This window comes from Podarcis raffonei, chromosome 11, assembly GCF_027172205.1.
Source record: "Podarcis raffonei isolate rPodRaf1 chromosome 11, rPodRaf1.pri, whole genome shotgun sequence".
NCBI classification, from domain to species: Eukaryota; Metazoa; Chordata; class Lepidosauria; order Squamata; family Lacertidae; genus Podarcis; species Podarcis raffonei.
Window position 1 is genome coordinate 49,770,226 of NC_070612.1, and position 26,294 is coordinate 49,796,519.

At 41.9% G+C, this 26,294-nt stretch overlaps 1 protein-coding gene across 1 annotated transcript in view; it reads right to left on the minus strand.

Annotated features, from left to right (window-relative positions):
• The window catches only part of FBN2 (fibrillin 2), a 150,410-nt gene that overhangs the window by 62,746 nt on the left and 61,370 nt on the right, over positions 1 to 26,294 (minus strand). The window contains exons 11-23 of the mRNA XM_053409269.1: positions 26,045 to 26,182; positions 21,124 to 21,243; positions 19,842 to 19,967; positions 18,085 to 18,207; positions 17,640 to 17,762; positions 15,449 to 15,601; positions 13,742 to 13,795; positions 12,902 to 13,027; positions 11,941 to 12,066; positions 6,691 to 6,810; positions 4,950 to 5,087; positions 3,205 to 3,255; positions 2,418 to 2,543 (exon numbers count right to left, since the gene is read on the minus strand). Of these exons, the coding sequence (XP_053265244.1) occupies positions 2,418 to 2,543; positions 3,205 to 3,255; positions 4,950 to 5,087; positions 6,691 to 6,810; positions 11,941 to 12,066; positions 12,902 to 13,027; positions 13,742 to 13,795; positions 15,449 to 15,601; positions 17,640 to 17,762; positions 18,085 to 18,207; positions 19,842 to 19,967; positions 21,124 to 21,243; positions 26,045 to 26,182 (1,524 nt within the window). The remainder of the gene's footprint in view (positions 1 to 2,417; positions 2,544 to 3,204; positions 3,256 to 4,949; positions 5,088 to 6,690; positions 6,811 to 11,940; positions 12,067 to 12,901; positions 13,028 to 13,741; positions 13,796 to 15,448; positions 15,602 to 17,639; positions 17,763 to 18,084; positions 18,208 to 19,841; positions 19,968 to 21,123; positions 21,244 to 26,044; positions 26,183 to 26,294) is intronic.

Below are 26,294 nucleotides of genomic sequence, written 5' to 3' on the forward strand. Positions count from 1 at the left end.
TATGATAGCACTGCCTTTTCCTGATATAGCGTGTAGTTCTTTCTGCTGGTTTGTGTGTGTGTGTGTGTGTTTATTTTTAATAAATAAATGAATAATGAAGCTGCTAAGAAAAGATACATAAATAGTACAGTGGTACCTTGGTTTACAACCATAATCAGTTCTGGAGTTTGTAAACCAAAACAGGTTGTAACCCAAGGCGCGCTTTCGCCAATGGGGCCTCAAGAAACAATTGTTCGTAATAAAAAAAAGGGTTGGAATCCAAAAATAGTTTGCAAACCGGGACACGCACTTCCGGGTTTGACGTGTTTGTAATCCAAAACATATTCAAACCAAGACGTATGAAAACCAAGGTACCACTGTACTGGCATCTAACACAGCAAACACAGAGTTATTTTCACATACGTCAGGAAAGCACACATGGCTCCATGCTGGTATCTTCACCCCCACATCACCTTGGAGTGATGCCTCGATATGCCGCTTGGCCAATTGACCATTGTTTGCTGTGTTTAAACTACTACGTAAGCTTTTTGTTCTGAAGTGCCTCGGGGCAGACCTTCTCAACTGGCACGTTGAGTGAGCTCTGTCCTACCGCGATAACTATAATAAATGCCGGGTCCCTAAATCTGGATGCTGAACTTGAAAATAGTTTCCTTGGTTCTGTGGTTTATTCAAAAGGTGGTTGTTCCTCACCTGGGTAATGAACAAGGTAGTGTAGAGGGGAATTCTTACCACGATGGGGAGGAGATGGGGAGCTGCTCCATGATGCAGAGCTTTCCCTTCTGCCCATCAAATGTGTGGAAGGGTAGAACTACTGCCAGCGAGTTCCCTGCAGGCAGCAGCCAGCAGTAAGCCCCTAAATGGGGAGTTTGCTGAGCTTGCCTGTGATCCACTGGACTTTAAGGTGGCACCTCTGCTGCCACAGGATGGCATCAGGCCAGATTTGGGTTCGAAAACTGTTCCAGCTCCAGGCTGGCACAGCAAGCTGCCTTCTCTTTCCCCCTTCCCCACCAGCCAATGTGAATCACAGGATTGCAGATGCAGTGGTTGCTGCGGTTTGGATTGTGCAGTAAATTTTCACCCAGAAAGATGAACAATGTCCTGCTAATGAAGAAAAACTGGACTTATGGTAACAAGTACACTGCCAGCCCTCTGCCCTACTGGCAAGCCAATGCCTTTAGGCATTTTTCCCTAATAACTTGCCCAGAAATTGAGCTCATTTTTTGAAATTGCTATTATCTTTCTTGAGTGCGTTTTTACCCTGCTGTTTTCTTAAGAGTGAGAAATTCCTGAATTGTATGCTGGGTTGGTTTGGGTGATGGCAGAGCTTCATTCCTACTTTTCATTCTCTTTTGGCTATAGTGTTTTAAAATGGATTCAATATGTCTACAGCTATTTCATAAAGTACTGGCATCTAACAAGTACATAACAAATGTGAAATTCCTAGAAGTAGATGGAAAGTACAATTGCAAATAAACCAGTAAAAACTTTTTTTAAAAAAACAAAAACAAAAAAACACACCACACCAAGCACATAAAAAGGCCTTCCAAGTATAGCCTTCAGATCTTACACACTTCTAATATGAAAAGTTAAGAGTATTTTAATCTAATGGACACATGTCATGGCATGATCTTTTTCTCTGGGTATTTCTAACTAAAAAGATTGACAGTAGAATCCTATAAATGTTCATGCAGAAGTAAGCATTGCTGAATTCTATTAGATTCACACCCAAGGGTTTCAGAGCCTAGGGGCACTTTCAGACTTCCACAATTTTCAGGTAGGATTCAATCACGTAACAGCAAATTCAGGTCTTGCAATCATGGTGGACTGGCAAGTCCTGCAAAAGATTGGACTTTTTGAGATAAGGAGAGTGATGGGGGAAATGCACTGGAAAATGTGGGATAACACTTGCTTTTACATGTCAAACAAATCAGGGTGAATGCTCAATAAACAAGTAATCTGGATGTCACTTGTCATTGTGGTATTTTATGCATTGTGACTTGTCATTCTTTTTACTGTATATAGCTTAGTAGTTCTTTATTGTAATTGTTATGTGTAAACTGTTTAATTACTATTTGCTGATATTTAATTTTACTGTTTACTATTAGGTTCTAATGCGTTGTTGAACATTGCTTTCTTTGATATAAGTTATCTATCTTAAAGTTCTATTTTGTTATGACTTTTTTGTATTGGATCAGATTGTTATTAGGTATGTGATCTTTGCTATTTTGTTGTTTCTTCAGCTTGTATACTACCTTGTGTATCGCAATATAGAGAAGTGGTATACAAATTAAAAGTGAAATGAAATGGCTATTACAACTGGAGGTCACTAGGAGCACAAAAGGATTCAGGGCATGTGGACTCTAATGTGTGAACTGACCCTAAATCAACCATGCAGTGAAGGTTTTATGGTTGCTCACCTAAACACATTCTGCCTGTTCCATCCAATGTCAGACCATCAGGACACTCGCAATGAAAAGATCCTCTGCTGTTGACACACCGTCCATTGGGGCACACTCCAGGGAAAACTTCACACTCATTTACATCTAGAATAAAGTATGAATAGGAAACTACAATTTATCCTGCTTTTATTGAGACTAAATAAAATTTAAAAAATCCTTCCAGTAACACCTTAGAGACCAACTAAGTTTGTTACTGGTATGAGCTTTCGTGTGCATGCACACTTCTTCAGATACACTGAAACAGAAGTCACCAGACCCTTATATATAGTGAGAGGGTGGGGAGGGGTATTACTCAGAAGGGTGGTGGGAATGGGTGATTGGCTGATAGGTGTGGTAAACCTGTTATGACTGCAAAAAATGAAAAAGCAAGGGGTGAGATTGCTAAAAATAGCTTTATCATGTATAATGAGATAAGAATCCATTGTCTCTATTTAATACTATCACATTGCTCCAATTAAGGAAATATAAGAATATGAGAATATAAGAATTGGCATGCTGAATGAGATCGAGGAACTGTCCCACACCCCATTTATCACATTCTTCAACCCCCTCAGCCTTTTCACTGACTCAGTGGTTGTTTAGAAATTGTATTTTTTTAAAAAATAATGCACAAAAATGAGAAAGGATAAGGGATATGGAGCAGCTTGGAGTCATGGTTCCTTGACTTCAATAGGCATTGTTGTTGTTAGAATAAATAGGTTCAATAATTACATTTGTAGAAAAGAACAACAAAGAACAACTATACCTTCACAGGAAACACCTTTGACTCTTGCAAATCCTCTGGGACATGCTGTGTCTGCAGTGAAGCAAAGATTTATTTCAGAACATGCTAGGTCAATGAGGCCGAGTTGCCGTGAAGGGGACCAACAGCTATATTTGTTAACAGATTTGATAAAATTCAACCATTTTAGCCCATGAGTAAGTTTAAGAAGTGAAATATAAACAAGCTACTGTGTATTAGGGATGGGAAACCTGTGGCCCTTCAGATGTGACTGGCTCCCAACACCCATCGTGCTCCAGCCAACACAGCCAATGGTCAAGGTAAATGACAACTGTAGTTCAAACCCAAAGATGGGTGGGAGGGTTCTGAATCTAGGTACATCCTTCCGCCCTCTTACAGCATATCAAAGCCAAAAGAAAATAGCATCTGTTCGACATGGAAATCCTCATGCACACCTGTGCGAAAAGATGAGAGGACCTGAGCCTCAAGGTTTTTGGCTGTCTGAATTTCAGTGTCTTAACCCCTCTTCCTGATATACCAAAGACATAACATTCTTCCTATTATCCAGGATGTCTAAGCAGAACTGAGCTTTACTTGAACTGACGGCAGAATAGGATTTAAATGAGTGAATGCACTCTGTTTGCCCTGCTTCAGTATGCTGCTACTTTCTTTAAATACTGGAAGATGATGTAATATAATAGTTTTTAAATCACATAATTAGGAAATGAATCACTGCAAAAATTCCTGGTTTGCATACAATGTGAAATGAGATGTTAACATCTGTTTGTGACTGACAGTTCAGAATTCTTAACCAGTGAACACTTTCTTTTATTTAACAATACTTACATACATACATACATACATTACATTACACAGAGAATATATTATGGGGTGTACCCAGATTTCCCCTTCCACACATGGAAGGGATTCTAATCCTGCTGAAAGAAGAGGGAGAAGGTTTTCACCAATTTCTCCTTCTGCCTTCAACGTTATACGTTTCTGAGCAAAATTCAAAGTGTTGGTGTTGACCTTTAAAGCCCTAAACAGCCTTGGCCCTGTATACCTGAAGGAGGGCCTCCACCTCCATCATCCACCCTGCACACCGAGGTTCAGCTCTGAGGGCCTTCTGGCAGCTCCCTCACTGTGAGACGTGAAGCTACAGGGAACCAGGCAGAGGGCCTTCTCGGCAGTGGCACCTGCCCTGTGGAACACCCTACCACCAGATGTCAAACAGATAAACAACTATTTGACTTTTAGAAGACATCTGAAGGCAGCCCCATTCAGGGAAGTTTTTAATGGGTGATGTTTTATTGTGTTTTTAATATTTTGTTGGGAGCAAACTGGAGTGGCTGGGACAACACAGCCAGATGGGTGGCTTTTATTAATAATAATAATAATAATAATAATAATAATAATAATAATAATAACCTACACTGCCACCTCCCATGCTTTTCTGGAACCCTCCCCCCCTTGCAAACATCTGGAGTAGATTTTCAGGGGGCATAGGTGGCTACATAGGGGAAATATAGAAAAACCACCTCCTCTCCCTCCAGCAGAAGCATTCCACTAGGAGAGTTCCATTCCTGGGAAGTCTGAATCCAGACCAATTAAATATATTTGGTAACACCATAAATGAGTTTAATAAGCAGACTTTTCTTTACTTAAAGGATGCATACAGTCAGCCAGTTTTAAAGCAATGTTCCACCACTGAAACAACTCACATATTTCTGCCAAGTAGCTACAGAACATTCCAAAGTAAAAAATCCTACCTAATTCGCAGCGCTCACAAGGGCTACCCCAAGCAGCTCCCAAAGTAGCACAGCATTCTGATTTTAGAGTGGCTCCATTGATGTTCACTTCACAACGATTGTCTTGAATGTTCAGCCAACACGTTCCTTTCAGACTGTCTGCAGTGAATCAAAACAAAACAGGATATTCACAATCCACCTGTGTCATCAGTGTTGGAAGTGAAAATGGCTATAGCCAGCCTGATCATTGGGATGCTTGCAGTAGTTTATGCTCAGTTGCCTGTTCATCAATGGTAAAAAGGTAAAGGACCCCGACAATTAAGTCCAGTCGCAGACAACTCTGGGGTTGCGGCGCTCATCTTGCTTTACAGGCCGAGGGAGCCGGCGTTTGTCCGCAGCCAGTTTTTCTGGGTCATGTGGCCAGCATGACTAAGCCGCTTCTGGCGAAACCAGAGCAGCGCACAGAAACGCCCACCGGAGTGGTACCTATTTATCTACTTGCACTTTTTGGTGTGCTTTCGAACTGCTAGGTTGGCAGAAGCTAGGACAGAGCAACGGGAGCTCACTCCGTTGTGGGGATTCAAACCTTCTGATCGGCAAGCCCAAGAGGCTCAGTGGTTTAGACCACAGCGCCACCCGCGTTCATCAATGGTAAAGACTGCCAACATTGCAGAGACAAACTACACACCTTTGTGTATTAGTTCTTATTTTGGGTTTTAGAGGTTTGGGGGGGGGTTGGGGTTTTTTTTACAAAAAGCTTGCATGTCAGGGGAGGGCTTGTTGACTCTTCTCCTTGCAGGCCCATACACATTTACATACAATGGAACTTACCTCTGAATATTCATGAAAAGGCTTGCATTGTAAAATAATCATGATCTGTAACTTCCACTTAGCAACAGTGAAAAACAGAACCGCATTTATAAACTGAGTTTAGACCACTGAGATACAGGTATTAGGGGCAGTGTCATTCCACTAGATGCCAGTGTCATTCCACTAGCATGAAGCTCCCAGTTTGAGCAGGAGTCTATAAGTGTTGCTGGATGCATCCTTGTTGGCAGCAGACAGCAGAAATCCCTGAAACAGTACATTCCTGGGGTGGGGAGGGGCTGAGCTGGTTGTGGATCTGTTGGATCCCAAGCTGGTCCCACCGCTATCACATTAGACCTAAGATGCTATGTTAAGTCCCACTGGTCAGCAGACAGGTTAGATTGTACATACCACTACGAAAAATCATTCTTTGAGCCTTATTAGAAATATTAATGTAGACACAAAGGTGCAAGTTCCCAAAATGTCTGGAACAGAGTGGGAACCTGTGGACCTTCAAGTGCAGTTGTACTCTAACTCCCATGGACCAGCATGGCCTGTCATCAGGAATGAGTTCTAGTCCAGCAACATCTGGAAGGCTAATGCTTCCCATCTCTGGCCTATAAAATGTCTCAACAGTGAAGCAGATCTCTCTTGAAAGTTAGAGCCAGAAAAAATCTTTTCTCACCATATTCAGTATTTCCTAAGTTCAAGATAGGACAGCACATGGAATATTATTCTTGAAACTTTGTTTGATACAACTCTCATGGAGAAAATGAGAATCTTGATCTATTTTGATAAATTCTTTCTAGGGAGCAATACCTTGCTGTGTTACAAGTTTGATATTTCCAGATACCATTCTTCCTCTAAGGAATGTAGTCAACTGAATTTAACTCAGCACAATAGCCAACGGAATTCGTGCTTTTGTTTAAACAGCAAAACAAACCAATAGACTCACCAATACAGATGAAACCCGTAGAGTCTAGTTTGCTGCCAGATGAACACTCACAGATGAAAGAACCAAGATTGTTCTTGCAGGCACCGTTGACACAAGGACTGCTTTCACATTCATTTATATCTATAATCCAGAAGGAAAAGACACTGTTAGATTCGCCATGTGTTTTTGGAAAATATTATGATGTATAAACCCTGCCATGAACCATGTTATGCCAGAATGTCTGGAAAATTTGTTCACTTTTTTTTTTGTTTAAGCGTTAAACTAAATTTCTATAATGCAGAGAATGTAGGGCAGAAGACAGCTTGCATACTTTGGGAAGTGCTAATTAACTGGCTGCTTCGCATAAAGCTACAAACTTCCAAGAACTTGGACTGAAACTGTTTTCCAGAATAAATTATAATTGTCTTGTGAGAAATCAAAGCCCATTTAATGGAAAGCAATCCACTCCCTGCCACAATGTACTGCGGCCAAACAAAGGCTGTATTGTTTCTGTCATTTTATGGCTCCATGAGGCTTTGGGAAAATTAAGAAACTAAACATTACAATGCTGTCTGTGACTCCACAGACCTGGAAACTTCCTAAAAAGTAATGCTGCAACTATAATATACAAAATAGTATCTCCCTACTAGCCCATTTCCTAAACTTCACCTGCCCCTTCCCATGACTCAACCTCAGGTTTTCCATGTGCTGTTTTTAAGTAGGTCCATATGTAGGTGTGCAACCCAACCTAACAATATCAATCTTTTTTTAATTTTTAAAAAAGGAAAATTAGCTTGAACTCTACTTTTTTAATAACGAAAAAGTAATTTTTTTCAGGACGGTAATTCTCTAAAGAGTAGTTTTGTGTGTATAAATGTATTTGCAGTTCACCTGAATCTCTTTTGATATGAGTCTTATATCATGCAAGACATACTATTCCAAACAGAGAGTTCATGTTATGGTTCAGGAATGGAATACATTTTAGTACTTAATTACTTTCTCAAGGAGGGACTAAGAACTAAATCCAACCCACTAAACCTAAAATTAAAAAATAAGTGAAATATTAAACACAAGAGCTAGTTAAATACTGGATAAATATACCCTAGTAGGTAATAATAAATACACAGATTAGACATATAAAAAAATCCACTTATACTTCCTTTGAATATGATATGCTACTCTGTTCTCCCATTCCCATCCCAAATCTGTATTTCTCCAGAAATACTCCTTTGCACCCCTTTTTAGATTCTCCAGACCAGAGTGCTAAAAACAGTTCATTGCCTGAGAAGAGGCTGGGTTAGTATATCTGGGATACTCTACTGATTATTGACCAATATATATATAAATATACATATATAATGAGAGAGGGAGAGAGGGGGATATCTGGGATACTTGTATATCTAGACATTTCGGGTACTTGTTCACAGGGAAGACACCAAAATTCCCAGGATAGCTCCAGACTGCATTACTTAATCAGAGGAAACACTGGATAGAAGCATTCCAAGTCCACAGTTTCACAGTGCAACTAAGACACAAAGCTAACTTCCCAAGATCCTCATCTATGTTTAAAAGTTATTTGAAAGAAATTTTAAAATGACATCCTTCAACATTAATAAGTTTTTGAGTTCATCTATTCTTTATCCTCTTAATACTGAAAAACGAGGCCTAGCTATATTGTGAGCTGACCTTTTGTAAAAGTAACATGTTTAGTTTGCTTAGTCATTTCTTCAGAGTCAAAGCCAAAGTTGGAATTGTCCCTTGTGATTACATTACAGTGATTTATACTTTGTTGTTTGTGTTCTGGATTCATGTTCAACTGTGTGAACACGTTTATAGCCAGAGCTGTGCTTTGAAGATAAATATCAAGATGAACAGATCCAGTTAGCATCTCCCTCTTGTATTATTTCAACCTTCAGCCTACAATAAAACTCCCCATGATACTAGGACATAAAACACACTCACGACCATTTGAGCGCCTATAAAAACATGCAGTGTAATCCTACGCGTATTTACTCAGAAGTAAGTCTCAGTATTTGCAATAGGGCTTGTTTCCAGGTAAAGTGTGTATAAGGATTACAGACTTAAGCTGTCACTGAGTTCCAAGTAACCCTATTGCGCTTTGATCAGGCTTCTTCAAAGTAAATGGTTTTAGAATCGTAGTCTGTTTTCAAGAATTATGAAAGCTCGGGGCTTAAGAATAACATTTGAACAGAACTGCAAGTCTAGTCCCTGCTGAATCATCTTAATTGTGCTTGGGCGAGGGGAAATGTCTGTGTTGCAAGTGCTTTTCACAGACATGACTATATCCTTATTATACAATTCAAACAACTTCACCATGATATTAAAAGGCTGACATCAGACGATTTAGTAAATGTTCATGGAACTAAACCTGAATTGTCTCTGGCAGAAGTGAAGCACCTATAAAGCGAGTTTACTTTAGTTAAACTCATAGATAACTGAGTTTAGTTCAAGAAGCAAGTCGTTTCCTAAAAGGGGCAATTTAAATTCACTATGAAATCAAGACAAAATATTCCATAGCCAATCCAAGTGCAAATCTTGGCTGATTGTTTGATATCTGAATGCACCTGATTCTTTATAAATATGGAAATGCTACTCAAATGCCCAGGAAAATTCAAGAGAATTATGTGGCGATAAAAATGAGTAGACACTGTATGTTCAAAAGTACACATAAGTTTTTAGACGTTATCAAATCAACCTGGAAGCGGTCTGTATCAATCGATGGATAAGCTGACCCAGGCTAACGGACAGAACAATCCAAAGGGAGCAAGAAAGGAAGACTCCCTGGTGGAAGACAGATAAAATTCAAAGCCCTGCTGAGTTACTTTATGGCAGAACAGATGGTAGGAATGTTTGGTGGTGGGAGGGGGTAATATTTCCTGGTCATGTTCCAGTCTTTCCCTCCCACTTATCCCAAAAGAAGAAAAATCAGTAAGCCAGCTGAAGGGCTTGCATACTTTTATCCCCATCCAGGAGGTGGGAGTCATGGGGGTGGAGAATAAAAGGGTCTGGATTGAGCAAATTCAAGTTCCTGGAACAACCCTTTTCACTGTCACCACTGAGCACCAGCAGCAAAGAATCATGTGTGGTCAAGCTTTCTGCATCTGCAATAGGCAGCCTACAAGGGTGGACTTTCTTCCCTACCCCATGGATCTCCCTCTCTGTTCATGGAGAGGAAGCTCCACTGTATCCTATGGGCCTTTGGATCAGTGGTGTAGCCAAGTAATTTTAGACTCGGAACTGAATGACCTTACCAACAATGGGGGCTCTTTAAATGGCACATTAGTAACATTTCTGTTTTCTCCCCAGCCCTCCCCACTCTGCAGGCTTTGCAACCAGTTCTACACACATGATATGTTAGGCCAGGGCGGTCCAGCTTTTCGTACCAAGTGGGCAGCAAGAGTACACGGAACCCACGGGCCACAAACTGACTTGTCATTGTAATGTTAGACTGCTTTGCCTCTTTTTGTGTCACTGGGAAGGCGGCAATTCTATATTGATTTGCTATGGATGTTTGTATGTGATGCCAATAAAAGGTTTGATGATGATGACTGCCTTGTCATGCGGTGGGGTGGGGAACCAAAATTTAATATCCCTCCCGCCCTTTCGCTGCCTTCCCAAAGCCAGCTAAGCGAGGCGCAAGGCTCTGGCAGGGTCCCAGATCCCTCCTACCACCTTCCCAAAGCTGGGAAAGCACTAACGAGGCTTTGTGAAGGAAACAAGAGGACTCTGGACTCTGTCAAGAGTGTTCGTGCCTCCTTTCCAAAGGCCAGCACCTTCTTACCCAGCTTTGGAAAGGAAGCGTGAGGGCTGCGGGGAGGGCAGTGGTATCAAATGTTACCAAGGGCTGCATGCAGTCCTCGGGTGATGTGCTGGGAAGCCCTGTGTTAGACTGGGAGGGTGCAGAAACCTAACTAAAAAACGTTGATTAAAGAATAAATAAAAATATTCTGAGTAAGTGCAGTTTTGCATTTTAAATCATGGAACCAACACAACAGGAATAAAATTTGAGTTTTATCCTCCTGTCCTGATGCTTAATACATTTACCTTGGATAAATGCCCACCTCTAACCATGTACATCAGTGGTTCCCAAACTTGGGTCTCCAGCTGTTTTGGGACTACAACTCCAATCATCCCTAGCTAGCAAGTGGTTAGGGATGGTGGGAATTGTAGTCCAAAAACATCTGGAGACCCAAGTTTGGGAAACACTCATGTATATGCTCAACAGAGCACCCCCTGACTATAATTAAAAAATATGAAGCAACACAGGATGCTACAGTGACGATGAAAGCTGAACAGTCCTTGGCATCTGCTTGCTTACCCAGGTGATGACTTGGGGCCTGGCTGGCGTTAACTAAAGTTCAGCCCTAGCAACAATGCTGTCTGGGAAATTGCTGTCTTAGTGGCCCATTCTAGCTTTTCATCACCAAAATATTATGCACAGGAGTAGTGGTAACGAAGGGCCCATTCCAAGTTTAGTATTCATTCAGCAGCAATGAGACCTCCAATCATTCAGTCTACTTGGGAAGATGCAGCAAACTGCAACTATTCTATAGATTGTGGCCCAAAGGAATTCTCTGCAGGTGTCTCTGAAGAACAATCGGCTGCTTAGCTGCTCTGTGCTGGTGCAACTTAATGTAGCTTAATGAGATGTGGAAGATATTCATATTCAGGAAATGAATTCATAAGTAACAAAAAGTAGTTATAGCCTATTTGACCAGTTTCCAAGCTTAAAAATAATTTAAAACAGGAACTAAAAAATGGAAGAAATGAAGCTTTAGTACCTTGCATTAGGTAAGACGACAGAATGTGGTAACTCAGGCTTATAACCAATAACTTTCTTTAAATTCTTAATTAGTTTTATGAGATAAAGAGTTATGAACTATGGATTGCAAGAAGATCAAACCTATCTATTCTTAAGGAAATCAGCCCTGAGTGCTCACTGGAAGGACAGATCCTGAAGCTGAGGCTCCAATACTTTGGCCACCTCATGAGAAGAGAAGACTCCCTGGAAAAGACCCTGATGTTGGGAAAGATTGAGGGCACAAGCAGAAGGGGACGACAGAGGATGAGATGGTGGGACAGTGTTCTCGAAGCTACGAACATGAGTTTGACCAAACTTCAGGAGGCAGTGGAAGACAGGAGTGCCTGGCGTGCTCTGGTCCATGGGGTCACAAAGAGTCGGACACAACTAAACGACAACAAGTTATGAACTCAGGACTACATCCATACTTTTCACTGCAGAAATCTTACCTTCACATGTGTCAGTTTCGCTGCTGAATATATACCCCTTTGGGCATGAACAGCTGTAGCTTCCAGGGGTATTTCGACACAAGCCATTGTCACATAGCAATCTGTTCACTAGACATTCATCGATGTCTGGAAAGGAAAAGTTGATCGTACCTATTAGTATGTACGACACGAATGGTGTTGCCCCTTCCCACTCACAATAGCAGAAGGAAAATTACCATTAGCGCTATTCCACAAATGCTTCCATCAGTGATACTTTTCTAGAATAAAGAGGTGCTGGAATTCACCATGAATACCTCCCTTGTTGTTCTCTTAGAATGGCAATGGTGCTACCTGAGGGGTGCTGGAACTGATTTCCTGTGAGTTCAGGCTGATAAAAAGCCCTGGCTTCTATAAGCAGCAGCTGAAGCAGCTCACTTGGTATAGAGGACCTTCCTGGCAGGAAGGCTGGTTTTGCTTACTGGAAGGGAGAGGGGTGAAATAGTACAGAGTTTGGTGTGCAAATGCACTGTGCAAATTGCCAGTTTAGCTCTGCCAGTACTGTACGTTTGCAATGTACCAACTTCTCTGCTTCTCTCCCCTTCCTCTCCTATTGAGCAACAGTGACCCACCTGCTAGAAAGTGGTCCCATCGCACCCACTGAGCAACAGTGAAAGAATTCATCCAGCTCTGTATAAGAGCTAGCATGCTCCTTTTGCACAAAAGCCTGCGCAAGAAAAAGGGCAATTCTTGCTTTGGTTTCACTTTTCCCACACAAAACTCTAGTGAAAGATATAAAAGAGCTCTTCAATTAGCAGAACAGAAGACCAGGAAGGTTCTTTCTCGTTTGAGGCACCCAACACTCCCTCTATTGTGCAGGAAAGGCAGTGACCACAATACTTAGCTTTCAAGCACTATTCCTGCTGCTGTCAGAATCATAGGCAGCCACAGCAGAAATCGTATGAATACAGTTCAGATAACATACCAACACAATTTCTTCCTGAAATATCCGATTCATATCCGCTGTTACAATTACACCGATAGCTGCCACGCAGGTTTTCGCAAACCCCATTGGAGCAAATATCAGGATCTAAAGCACATTCATTAATATCTGCAATAATAAAAAATTTAAGGTTATTAACGTAGGTGGTTAATATTTTAAATGACAAACAATACACAGTATTCTTACAGCAAAACCATTTAGTAAAAAGTGAAACCAACCATACTGAAGTTGCATAAATTAAACCAGAATTAAACATCAGCAAAATATAACATTGGTCTGTTTTGCCCAGACAATAAAGGAATATTAATCTGCTGCTGTATTTTTGTCTCCATTAGTATTTTTACCTGGTCTCAACTGTTTTTCAGTGTGGTTGCTTTAAATATGGCAACCTGCTTTGAGATTAGTGCTGGGCTAAAATATTTTAAATAATAACTCCTTATTATAGGACTGCAGCCTGAAGCTGCTTGGGAACTGCTTGGAGCATATGCACAGTTTTAAGGAATGAAAGTTGTTTCATGTTATTAAAATACTATGTATATGCTACTGCCAAGAGAACATGTATAAATACATTCCATGCTTCTGCTGCAGCAAGAGAGAATTTTGCCATTGGTTAGAGTGGGAAAACAGCTTAGCTGTTCCTCAGAGTCTGGTTCACTTTAAAAAAAAATATGGTGCCTCATATCTAAAACAACAGCATGTGGGAGGTTGAGGAACAAAATATTTTTGTCCGTTTATCTGATTTCATGCACATGATTTATTTATTTATTTTCATTTCCTTCCCTTTTTTATAGGTCACACCTGTAAAATGTTATGGAGCATTACCTCTTCCATCCACTGTAATTCCCACGCCACTGCTACACAGACCACGGAACTCAGCTTCTCATATGAAAACAAAAAAGGTAGAAAAACGTAAGAAAAATAGGTTAAGTATTACTATGTTTTAATACTATGTTACCTCAACTACTGCCGATTCAAATTGGATGTTAATTAACATTAGCAAGCACTGTGGAAGGAAATAATAGTCCCAGCTAGGGAAGAATGGCAAGCCAGTCCAGTTTGCTGGACTATGCTGAAATGGCAAAACTGATCGGGAGACTCAGGAACCAAAAAGATCCTTTTAAAAAAGAATGGGAAAATTCGTAACTTACTTAGGAAACCATTGCAAACAGATAAAAACGTTAGTTGGACTTTAAAAACCACTTGTGAAGAAACAAAAGATATGGACAATTTAGAGAAATGAAAACTGTGGAGAATGTACGGATATGTAGTTTTAGAAAGATTATTATAAGGACCCATGTCGGGGATGGATGGGGGGGTGTCACAAGATCCAGGGAACCTCATGAATTGATATGTTAAAGGTTTTTTCTTTTAAAAAAATACTTTAAACTTGTTTTCATAAAAACCAATAAAAAAGATTTCAAAAAAAAACCCCACACACAACGAAAACATTTGCAAGTACTGTAAGGGGTTTTTTTTAATCGTTTATGTACTTATTAAATTTATATCCGACCCTTCCTCCCAAAGGAGCCCAGGGCATAAACAAAGTGATAAAACAAAGAAAACGTCTTTAAAACAATTCCAATACAGATGTAAAGTGGGAAAGATCTCTACCTAAAAGGCTCATTGGATGACAAAGGTCTTCAGCAGGCATGAAAAAGACAACTGAGACAAAACCTGCCTAGTTTTCAAAGTACAGTGCCACAACACTGAAAGCCTGATTACTACATTGTACAGAACAGAGCTCCTGCTAAATAGTATCCACCCTAATCTGCAGGGTGCAGTGATCTATTGGTGAGATTATATTTTGGGTATCCTGGTTCCCATCTGTATATGACTTTATACACAAAACCAGCACCTTGAACTTAGCCCAGTAGCTAATTGGCAGTCTGTGCAATTCTTTTAACAGCAGGGTAAAGGTAAAGGGCAAAGGGACCCCTGACCATTAGGTCCAGTCATGACCGACTCTGGGGTTGCGGCGCTCATCTCACTTTATTGGCTGAGGGAGCCGGCGTACAGCTTCCAGGTCATGTGGCCAGCATGACTAAGCCACTTCTGGCAAACCAGAGCAGCGCACGGAAATGCCGTTTACCTTCCCACCAGAGCGGTACCTATTTATCTACTTGCACTTTGACGTGCTTTCAAACTGCTAGGTTGGCAGGAGCAGGGACCGAGCAACGGGAGCTCACCCCGTCGTGGGGATTCGAACTGCCGACCTTCTGATCGGCAAGTCCTAAGCTCTGTGGTTTAACCCACAGCGCCACCCGCGTCCCAACAGCAGGGTAACATAACATGCTACCAATTTCCTGCTCCAGGGAGTGGCCGAGACGCCGCATTTTGCATCAGCTGCAGCTACCAGACCAACCTCAAGGGATCACCAGTGCATGGGTGACCATTATCAGGCTATCTTGGTCTAGAAATGATTGCAGCTGTCTTACCAGCTGAAGCTAGCAGACTGACTACTATTACTATTCTCGTTTTCATGGGCAATATACACTTTTCACAGTAATCAAAAGAAGAACACAACTTTACCTGAGTTCTTGGCAGGGCATGGGTGGCAAGGCTCTCCAAAGCCATAGTCCAGATTGGCACAGCAACATTCAGATTTTGTCACTGCTCCAGGAAAAGGGCGGACACATATTCCCTTTTTGATCCCACCATAGCATGTGCTGCGCATATGGGTATCTAAGAGGAGTCGGGCAGAACAATAGGTGAGTTGTCTTACAACTGGAAATGGTATAAAGAAATACTCTTCACATAAAAAATGAACCCAAAACCTTTGCACGTGCAATTCATTAATTAATATTGAATACAAAACTTGGCTTCTACAAAGTCTAATACCAACCAAATGTTGACATCCAACATAGGCTTATATCTGTATCTGAATATTCCGTTCATGCCCAAAGTTATTTCTAACATGTCTTACTTAACTTTATTTCCTGCAGGTTACTTTTGAGTTTGTATGAATGCATGTATGATTTAAGATTATTTACATTGCAATTCTATACACGTCTACTGAGTACATGTGTATAGTACGGCAGTCTTAATGAAATTTTCTTTTCATACAGTCTGTTAAATATTTAACCTGCTTGTCAGCACTACTAAAAGCCCTAAGCAGAATGTTTAATAAAATACGCCAATTCTCAGACTATAAACACTTTTCAGCTGCCTACAGTTTCTGCCTACATCACTTAGATCATTCAAAAGATCCTGCAGCTTAGCCAACAAGGAGGGTTTTGAAGCCAAAGAGAATTTACAGTAGATTTGTTAACAGTAGACGCACACTTTGAAATTCTGTTCAGAAGGACAAGAATGAGCAAGATTTTTTTTATTATGCGCTATTTAAGATTTCTTCCCATTACTGCATGTCTAGAGTAATTATATCATCTTGTTGGGGAACTGAATTTCCTAAATGATTCCTGATTTTGCCTCTAGTGAAGAAATAGTCAAACAACTAATAGCGAGTTAGATTCTTTTAAGCACCAGCACTGTGTATTCCAAAAGAGAATTAAACATCCTGGACTACAGACATTACTGCTAGTGCAGGGCCAGGGCTTAGTAGGTTTTAGTTTCTGCCCTGAAACTTGTACTTTCAGCAAGGCAAATTTCCCCAGCATCAACAAATCTATGGCAAATTGAGAGGTGGGGGGTGGGGAAATCCCCATATAACTTTGGGATTATTTTAAGAATTGAACAGGTTATTCATGCCAACTTGGATTTAGCCCTTTGGGTCTGGCTCTGGAATTACACAGATTCAGTATCATAAACACAATGCCAAACCTAAACATTCTCATTTTCATTGATTTATTCCAGACTGCCAATGAACAATTTGCATTTATTAAAGAGTTGGTAGTAGAGAACAGAGAAGATGAAAAACTATAGTGTACACTACTAATTCATTAGGCAGTGTTTATTTATACAGTCATACCTCGGGTCGAAGTAGCTTCAGGTTAAGGATTTTTGGGTTGCGCTCCACGGTGATGTGGAAGCAACGGAGCGCGTTACTTCCTGGTTTCGCTGCTTGTGCATGCGCAGACGCTCAAAATGACGTCACGCGCATGCACGGAAGTGGCGAATCGTGACCCGTGCAGTCGTGGGTTACGCTCTACTCAGGATGCGAATGGGGCTCCGGAAAGGATCCCATTCGCATCCAGAGGTACCACTGTTTTTAGAAGACTAAATGGACTATGAAACTACAGTGTGCTATCTGTTTCAAGTATGTGACAAAATAGGCTTTAGAACACATAGTGCAGTTCATCTTTGTAAACACAAGAAGTGGGAAAGTAGACATTTCTGCAAAAGCTATTTTCATGGCAGAAGTGCTAGCACAAGTGGAAGTCATGTAACAGCATGCGCGCGCGCACACGCACACTCCAGGAGCAGCAGTGGTTGGTTCCGATACACAACCTGCACTGTGCCAAACTCCTGATGCCTTGCCCCTCTCTTTTGGTAAGCGGAAAAGACACACAACGTTCAGGAGATGAAAGAGCAATGCAGTCCCAGCCACAGGGCCCCAGTGGCCGTAATGCTGAATGGTATATGATATTCTAGTGTTGTGCAACACTTCTGCTAGCCCAAGGGACCCACTGGGTCCAGCTGTTGCACTATGTTAACAATGTGGACCTCACTAGCAGAATGACTGTTGTACTAGCAGCTGCCACAATTGGCTCTCACCCATATTTGTTTAAACTTTATCACATTAAACTGTAAAAGTGTCCCTTACCTACACAAACACGACCATCAACTCCCACAGCTAGGCCTGGCGGACAATCGCAACGAAACGAGCCCTCGGTGTTAATGCAGTGACCATTCATGCAAATCCCTGGTTGATGGCACTCATCAATATCTGGAAGAAAATGTATGTTTTACTGATTAGTAAATGAAACCACGATTTTCTTATAAAATTGTGTGATTGTGGCCTTCTAATGTCATTCACCAACTGCTTCCACCGAAGATTCATATGTGGATTAAACAAACAATCAATGAATAAACTCAGGGCAAAATTTGATCAAAGGGCACAAACCTCAGCACTGGCACAATTCAGTGGAAACTTTTCCTATGTCAGCAGAACTGAAATAAGTAGGAGAGAAACAACCATAGTTCTCTCTCTCTCTCTCTGTTTGTGTGTGTATAGAGTCAAGATTGCCATAATATGGTGTCTTACATACCAGTACAGTAGCGCCCATTAGGAGCCAAGACAAAGCCCGGTTTGCAGATGCATTTGAAACTTCCATCCTCATTTATACACATGCCATTCAAACACATGTTGGTAGTTGTGCATTCGTCATGATCTAGAAAAACGAATTAGTAGATATATTTCATCCTGGAAGAAACTACTCAAGATTTCTTTCAAGATTTGTCTCATTTAATGAGAATCTTTCTACCAAAAAAACAAATGGGTGAAATCACACAAAATAAATGGCAAATCTTTCTTTTAATCATTTTGTGCCAAACTTGGCTATACCTTAAGTGAGTGGTCCAACTGGAAAGTGAAAACTTCAGTTCATCCACTTTAAACAAGTGGACATGAAGGGCATTCACAGTGCATATCTGTCAGGGAACTGCCATCGGAGCCTAGAGTGGAGGTAAGGCTCCCTAACGATGCAGGAGAAGGGACCAGCAGGGAGAGAGAGCAAACTTCCTTTGAGGAAGGAAATAGGAGGGACACCAGGAAGCAAGGGGGGACGGCGGAGAGAGGGCTCCAAGACTCTTCCACAGAGACCAGCGGGGAGAGCCCAGGACCTCCGTTGGACACGCCCACTCTGCGCAGGAGACTTCCACGCAGGGAGGCTAGGAGGAGACTTGGGGTCAAAGAGTTTCTATGTTGGAAGAAGTTCAGAAAACACCCACTGACGGATTCTGCCAGCGACTGACACAGCCATGGAGAAAGGGCTGTGCAGCCAGGGAAAGGTTTAGCCAGGCAACGTTGCCTAGAGCTGCAGCACCCTTTACGCACAAGCAACCCCCAATTCCCTTTACAATATCCTCTTAGCATTTTCTCAGGGTGCTAAAAATTATGGCCACTGCGTTCTGTATTAATTGAAGCATGCCAACCACCACCAAAGGCGGCCCCACATATAAAGCATGGCAGTGCTGCTTAAATCAGAATTTAAAATTGGAATCTGAACCTGGTTTCATATTCTGGTTTGCAAACAACATTTAAATTCAGTTCAAAAGTTCAGGCGTCTCAGAAAACTGCTTTTAAATAGCCAGAATCTAAACACTGGTCAGACACATGGAAGGAGAAGAGGGGGGGAAACAAAGAGCAGGGGCATAGCCCCATGATTCATTATTGGCCCAAAAGTCTGCCTTGGTCTGAGGCACTTTGTAGGCTGCCTGATTCAGCTCGGGACGACCCATCCAAGGCTGCTGTATTTTGTTTCCATTCACCACTGATAAATAAAAAATGCCTGAAACTTTTGTTCCTCCCCCCCACAAAAAAGGATAAAAATTGCAGAAATAGCTGCCCCTGCAGGATAGGTAAAGCCTATCAAATTACAGGCAAATGAAGTTTGGGGCTTTTGTGCTGAGCACCTTAAAATTTGTTGTTGTTTTCTTTTAAAAAGGGGGGGGAGGTGCAAATCCTTCTAAGGGCATGAATCCAGCCAAATTTCAGAAGGATAACTGCAATAGCTTTTTTCAACATCGACCAGAGTGTGATTACATGTCAACCTATTTTGTAATTAACTGGCAAAGGCTAAATAAATAATAAAGTTATGTTAAAATTGCATTTGTTATTATAATAAAAACCCTGAAATGGTAGCTGAAATTTTAACAAGCCCACAGTATAGTCTCAGTATATAAATTGTTGTTGTTTAACTTATGAATATATTTTATTCTGTGCCATATAGCAGGACAGCATGGAAATCTGCACGTTTTGTCAGCATTAAAAGTGAACAAACAAACGAAACAAGTAATCTCATACCAACACAGTTTTTCCCATCAGTAGTTAGTTCAAACCCAGCATTGCAAATGCATTGGAAACTTCCATCAGTGTTCACACATCGGCCATTTTTACAAAGTACGCCGTTCTGGATACATTCGTCAAGATCTGAGAGGGGTGGGGGGAAACAGAGAATAATAACAATATAATTATCAACTAGTTTCAAGGAGAAAACAACAAACTGCTTCAGACCACTGGCTCCAAACCTCAAGTTTACATACCCCTTACTCAATGAAAATCATGTTTTTCAATTTTGCTATTGGGAAGCAAACATGAAGCAGTTTGTCAGTATGTTTGAATTCTGTTTACAGATCCAGACTTGACACCAGCACTGTCCCACTACTTAGTGTAATGGAACTCACATAGCTAAATTTAGCTAGATTGTGTCTTGTACATTTGAGATGTGAACCCGTATATACCATATTTTTTTGCTCCGTAAGACTCACTTTTTCCCTCCTAAAAAGTAAGGGGAAATGTGTGTGCGTCTTATGGAGCGAATGCAGGCTGCGCAGCTATCACAGAAGCCAGAACAGCAAGAGGGATTGCTGCTTTCACTGCGCAGCAATCCCTTACTGTTCTAGCTTCTGAGATTCAAAATATTTTTTCCTTGTTTTCCTCCTCCAAAAATTAGGTGCGTCTTGTGGTCTGGTGCGTCTTATAGAGTGAAAAATACGGTACCAGATATCAAGTATTTTATCTGTCCACAATCGCTTGATTTTTCAAATGCAAGCAGATTTGACAAAATCTGCTCCTGTAATAACACTTCTTTTCTTTCTTTTTGTTAGCATCCGTCTGTCTCGAGAGACAATAGTGTGTGCCTCTGGGGGCGAAATGAACCGCTGAAGAAATTACAGCGCCTGCTGTGGCTGCAGAGACTGGAGACTCATAACTGCTACTTCCCACATTGTTTTTGCTGTGTTAGTAGCACTGAACTCCGGGGCACAAGCCCCGACAGTGTGTATGGAGGTCCTGGGCTGCTCAAATGACAAGACCTCCCTGTCGGCCTCACTGATGTGGTCCAAAGGAAAGCACAGCAATACCTTTGGCACCAGCTTGGCTGCAGCAGGCGCCAGAAGGAGGCGTACAGGGCCCCATCCAACCATTTTACGGATTCCAGATTTGTGTAGGGTTTGTAAATACTACATCACTGTCACCGTTTGCTGAAAAGGCGATTCAAAATCGTATTGATAATCTAAGGGGGGTGGGAGATCAAACTCAGGTCAAATATAAGCACGAGTAATTGCAGAAGTATTGGCCTTCTTACCAATGCAAGCCTGCTTTGTAGGTGTTCTCTGGAAACCTGTATGGCATTTGCAATAATAAGAGCCAGGTGTGTTCACACAATCTCCATTAGTGCATGGATTTGATATGCACTCATCAACATCTGTTGATGTCAGGAAAGAAGACAATCAGATTTCACGAGTTATACAAAAAAGCTCCTAACAAGTACAATCGCTGAACAGAGAAATAAATTTCACTTTCTTCAGCAGAAACTGATTCAACACACTAATCTAAAAAAAAAAATAACTTGCACCATGATTCTCAGTATACAGTCATTACCTAATACAGCCCACTCAGTCCATTTTCAAAAATATGCAGCATCTCATGCTTCTTAAATAAAAAAATAAAATCTAGGTAGAGAAAGAAAATAAAGCAATGAAGAAATATAAATATACACTTGTCACTAGATTAATAGGACTGAATCACAGAGTTATTGTTTCTCCATCATTAATTTGCCTTTCTGTGTTTTGGAGATGTGCCTGGCTGCAGATTTTAGGATAGGTTTCAACACACTTGGATCATGTGGAAAAACAAAGTATCAGGATTGACAAACATATAGCAGTCAAATGCACTCACAAGACATGGCTCTTCACATGGAGGAGGCTGCCAAATGTAGCTTAACTACAGAAAAGCAACCACGTGAACCTATTACTTACTGCATATAATGCAACCCCTTGTTTCTGTTTATGGGCATTTCCTTAAATCAACAACCATTCGTATTTATGATTTTGAATGAAGTGTTTTAGTTAACAGCCTGAGCATACACCTGGGAAGAGGTTTAGCAGCTGTTTATGGCACATATTTTCATATGGCATAATAGTGAGCATGTTCTGTTAGCGTCCTTCCTACTTTTTGCAGCAGCAATTAGATCATGCACAACGTCTTCCTTAAAGTGGGAGAACTGTGTGAATACTGTAATGAGCAGTGATCAAATAAAGGAGAAGAAGAGGAAAAAGAAGAAGAGTTTTGATTTGATATCCCGCTTTATCACTACCCGAAGGAGTCTCAAAGTGGCTAACATTCTCCTTTCCCTTCCTCCCCGACAACAAACACTCTGTGAGGTGAGTGGGACTGAGAGACTTCAGAGAAGTGTGACTGGCCCAAGGTCACCCAGCAGCTGCATGTGGAGGAGCGGAGACGCGAACCCGGTTCCCCAGATTACAAGTTTACCGCTCTTAACCACTACACCACACTGGCTCACAGTGGTGAAGCCCCCGTCCCCATCTATGCAGATAAACCTTATTACAGAGGTAAAATGGACAGCAGTTTAAGAAACCCATTTCCATTTCACCTATGTTGTAGGAGCTTCTGGGACTCTAGTACCTATCTGAACAGCAGTGAAGCTAACAATACATTCTGAACCACTTGTGATTTTCATCTCTGTGGTGAAAAGGCAATAGTTTCTTGTCAGAGCATTCCCACTCTGCTCATTGTCTTTTTCCTTCAGCCTGTCCTTTCTTCCTGGGATCGCTTTCAAAGTCTTGTTGCGTACAAAATGCGATGCTTCTTTTGCCTTTCTTTTTCTGGGTTAAGTCCTTAAGTTTTAGCTCTGTTGTTCCTTTCTGGAAGCTTTACAGTCAGCTCCTGTTAGTTTGGCTAAAGCACTGGTTTTCTGAGCCGGCTGTAATGAGCAAATGGTAGCCTGTCCTCCAGCAGGAGCGGAGCTAGAGGCTGCAGAGGGAAGCTGTTCCCTTCAGCACAAGACTATCCCCCCAGTGGCGTAGCGTGGGGGGTGCCAGGGGTGCCGGCCGCACCGGGCGCAACATCTGGGGGGGGCGCGGGTCGAGAGGGAAGGGACAAGTTCCTTGCGCCCTAGCGCGCGCGCCCCCCCCGCCGCCGCTGCAGCTGCGCTCCACTCACTGCTCGTAGGAGGAGCAGCCGCTGCAGCAGCGCCGATGCCGCCACCGACGCCTGGCCAGGCACGGGCAGCCTCCGCACCCCGATGCCGCCGACGCCGCCATCCCCTCGGCCCAGCCACAGGCGGCGGCTGCTTCTGCCGACTGGAAGGGAGGAGAGCTCTGAGGGGCCTCGACGCGCCCTGCCCTCCCCAAAACCCTCCGAGACGAAGCCGGCGGGCGGGCGAGGGTCTCCCGGCGGAAGGGGGCGCCGCTGGCTCCGGCTCTCAGCGCAAGTCTCAGCCGCGGGGGGGGGGGGCGAGGACGGAGCGCGGCTGGAAGCCCCCGGACCTGGCCGGGAGGAGGAGAGGCGCTCGCCAAGCCCGGATCTGGAGCGCCTCGGAGCGCGGGCTCCACCTACAGCCCAAGGAGAGGAGGGGGCGGGAAAGCGCCCGAGGGGAGGGGGCTTCGGCTGCCTCGGCCCACGGGGGCTCCGCAAATAATAAATTTAATAAATTCCTGCTGAGCCTTTGGGGGGGTCCTTGGCTCCTTCGCTCGCCCCCAGCCCCAGTGGCGTAGCGTGGGGGGTGCAGGGGGGGCCGGCCGCACTGGCCGCAACATCTGGGGGGGGCGTGCTCGCACTCGAGTGCTAAAATCCACGGGTTAGGGGGCGCAAATTACTTGCCTTGCCCCGGGTGCTGACAACCCACGCTACGCCACTGTATCCCCCAACCCATCACCCACAGTTTCAGAGGAGGCAACTCGCAGGATACAGAAACAGATTCACGTGCGTGTTCCCAAAGCAAGCATGGAAACAGGGCTTCTCTTTGCAGGCTTTGTACAAAACCTCTCCAAATTTGTCTACCACGTTGCACTTCCAATTCCCAACTTACGTAGGGGTTATATTCCAAGGAACCTCAAGTTTATGTGAAAACATGTATATTTGAAACACCATTGAAAAATCATTGAAACAAACAGTTTCCTCCACCCTGCCCCTGCCTCACCCTGTTCTGCCCTCTTTTGTGGCATTTTCAGTTCTGGGCTCAGTTGGATGCGCATGTGTACAGCCGCACACATATTGGACATGCCTAAAACAGTCGCTGTCTCTCTTTTCTCTCCCCTGAAGACCTTGTGCAAGAGTTTGCACATCAAGCTGCCAATAAGTTTTTACTCAATGTAAATGAAATCACATATAAAGAGGATTCCAAGTTATTTGCCCACACCAGTGAAAAATACGATATAAACATCAGAAATCTAACCTGGCAGATTATGACAATATTCTGTCTAATACTATAGACAAATTCCCCATTTCTCATGCAAAAACCCCAGCTTAATTTCACACCCCACTTACTTTTGAGCATGTAGTTGAGAAAACTGCAGCAAAGCCATAAACATGAAGCAATATGAAGAGAACAGGATATATTAAAATAATCAAATGTAGCAGCCATTCAGCACTGACTTTTATAATTTTCTGTCTGAATTGTACACAGTAACTTAGGGATTCCTCCTCCCCCACAAACTTCCCTGTAGAATTTGATTATTTTTCTAAGCAAAAACATTTTGCACTCATGCACAGCAAGCCAATCTGTCTCGGGATTATTTGTTTCTGCCCTCAGTAAGCACATAATGCCAATAGTTTCATCAGAACAAAGCCCAAAAATTAAAGTGCTATTGATATTATTTCAACTAGGCCACAGGTCCTCATGAATGTGTTGCCTGTTATATCCTGTCTGATAACTTCATATGAAAATAAAAGAACTTCTTAAAGGAATGCACTGTACTGAGCTGTTAATATATTCATGGGTGGAAGATATTTATAAACAACAAACATAACACTCCTTCTGCCTTGGCAAGGTTTCTTCGGAAAGAAAATGCTAAGTTTACAGAACGTATATTTTATTTATGTCCTATGCAAATACATGTACTCTGTGTGATAAGCAAATCTTTTAAGCGCAGCCAGCAGTTCACTTTTTTCCATTAAATTCATGTCTACAGGGAATATTTCTATTCAGATCAACTCGTTTAAATTTAGTAAACTCCCATATTACTGCTGGTGATGGAAGGGAGTAAAGATAAACGTACAATGGCTTTTCAATAAGAAAATGCCTGACAAGAGTAAAACTCTTACTTTTTGTTGGAAACCTTTCTGAAGAAACAGAATCTCCTTGCAAATGCCCCCCACATGAGAACACATTGTCTACTTAGTGCTGTTTTGGCTTTTCTCTCATCTGCTCACTGTACCTCTCAAAGTACCCTATTATTGCTCAAATGGTTTTCCTTTGAACATTTTCCAGCTCTCTAAATGTCCCAGCTGCTCTCTTTAATGCCCTAGCTCTTGTGGGAGTTCATTACAAAGCACTTAGTAGTTTATTTTGTTTCACTGGGCAGTCCAGTTACTTGAAAACTAATATCCCAGTGAATAGCCTTACAGATTAATACATACATTGTTAGAACTGTGGAGGTGGTTGCTAAACTGCTAGAACACACTAAGTAGCATCTTTAAACTGTTGCTTCCAAGTATGTTCTAATAATTCAGGAAGTACTGCCATATGATACAGCATCCCTAATATTAGATTGCTAAACTTCCAGAAAAGTGTTCTCTTATTAGTAGCTTGTTTGATCATCTAGACATTACACAGAGTTCCTTGTTACTTCCCTCAATAGTTTCTCTCAACCAAGAGCGGCCTTGGTAGGCTGCCAATCTGACCAGAGGAAGGAGGAGTAGAGACTGCTTAAACTATTCGCCATTTTTTGTGTGTGCAGTCCAACCATGCAAGATGCTTGATACATTTTGTAGAAAATAGAAGAAAACTAGTAAGCATTTGCATCAGTGTACATAAGTGTTTATAACTTTTATATCAATATGGTAAAAATAAGTGACAATATAATTCTTCATAGTTATCACATTAATCTACATTTCATTGCAATAAAGTCTCAAGAGCACATTGGGGGCTTTTTAATATTTCAGCATCTTTATAGAAGATATATTTCAGTATCTATGCAGAAGAGGTATTTTAAAGATGTTTACGGATCAGATGAAAAGCAGGTGAAATTGGAAATTGCACTTACCAATACAGTCTCCATTTGCATCTTGTTTATACCCCATATTGCATTCGCATCGATAACTGGAAATCGTTGGGATGCAGCGTCCATTTAAACAAAGATTTGGGTGGTGCTTACAAATATCTATTGTTTGATTGAGTATTGCTAAGGGGAGGAAAAACAGATCCAAGTTGTATTACAACATTAATGTTAGGTCCAGATGATCAAATGACTTTATTTTCCATAGTATATTTATTTTAACTTGCAATCAGCAGTA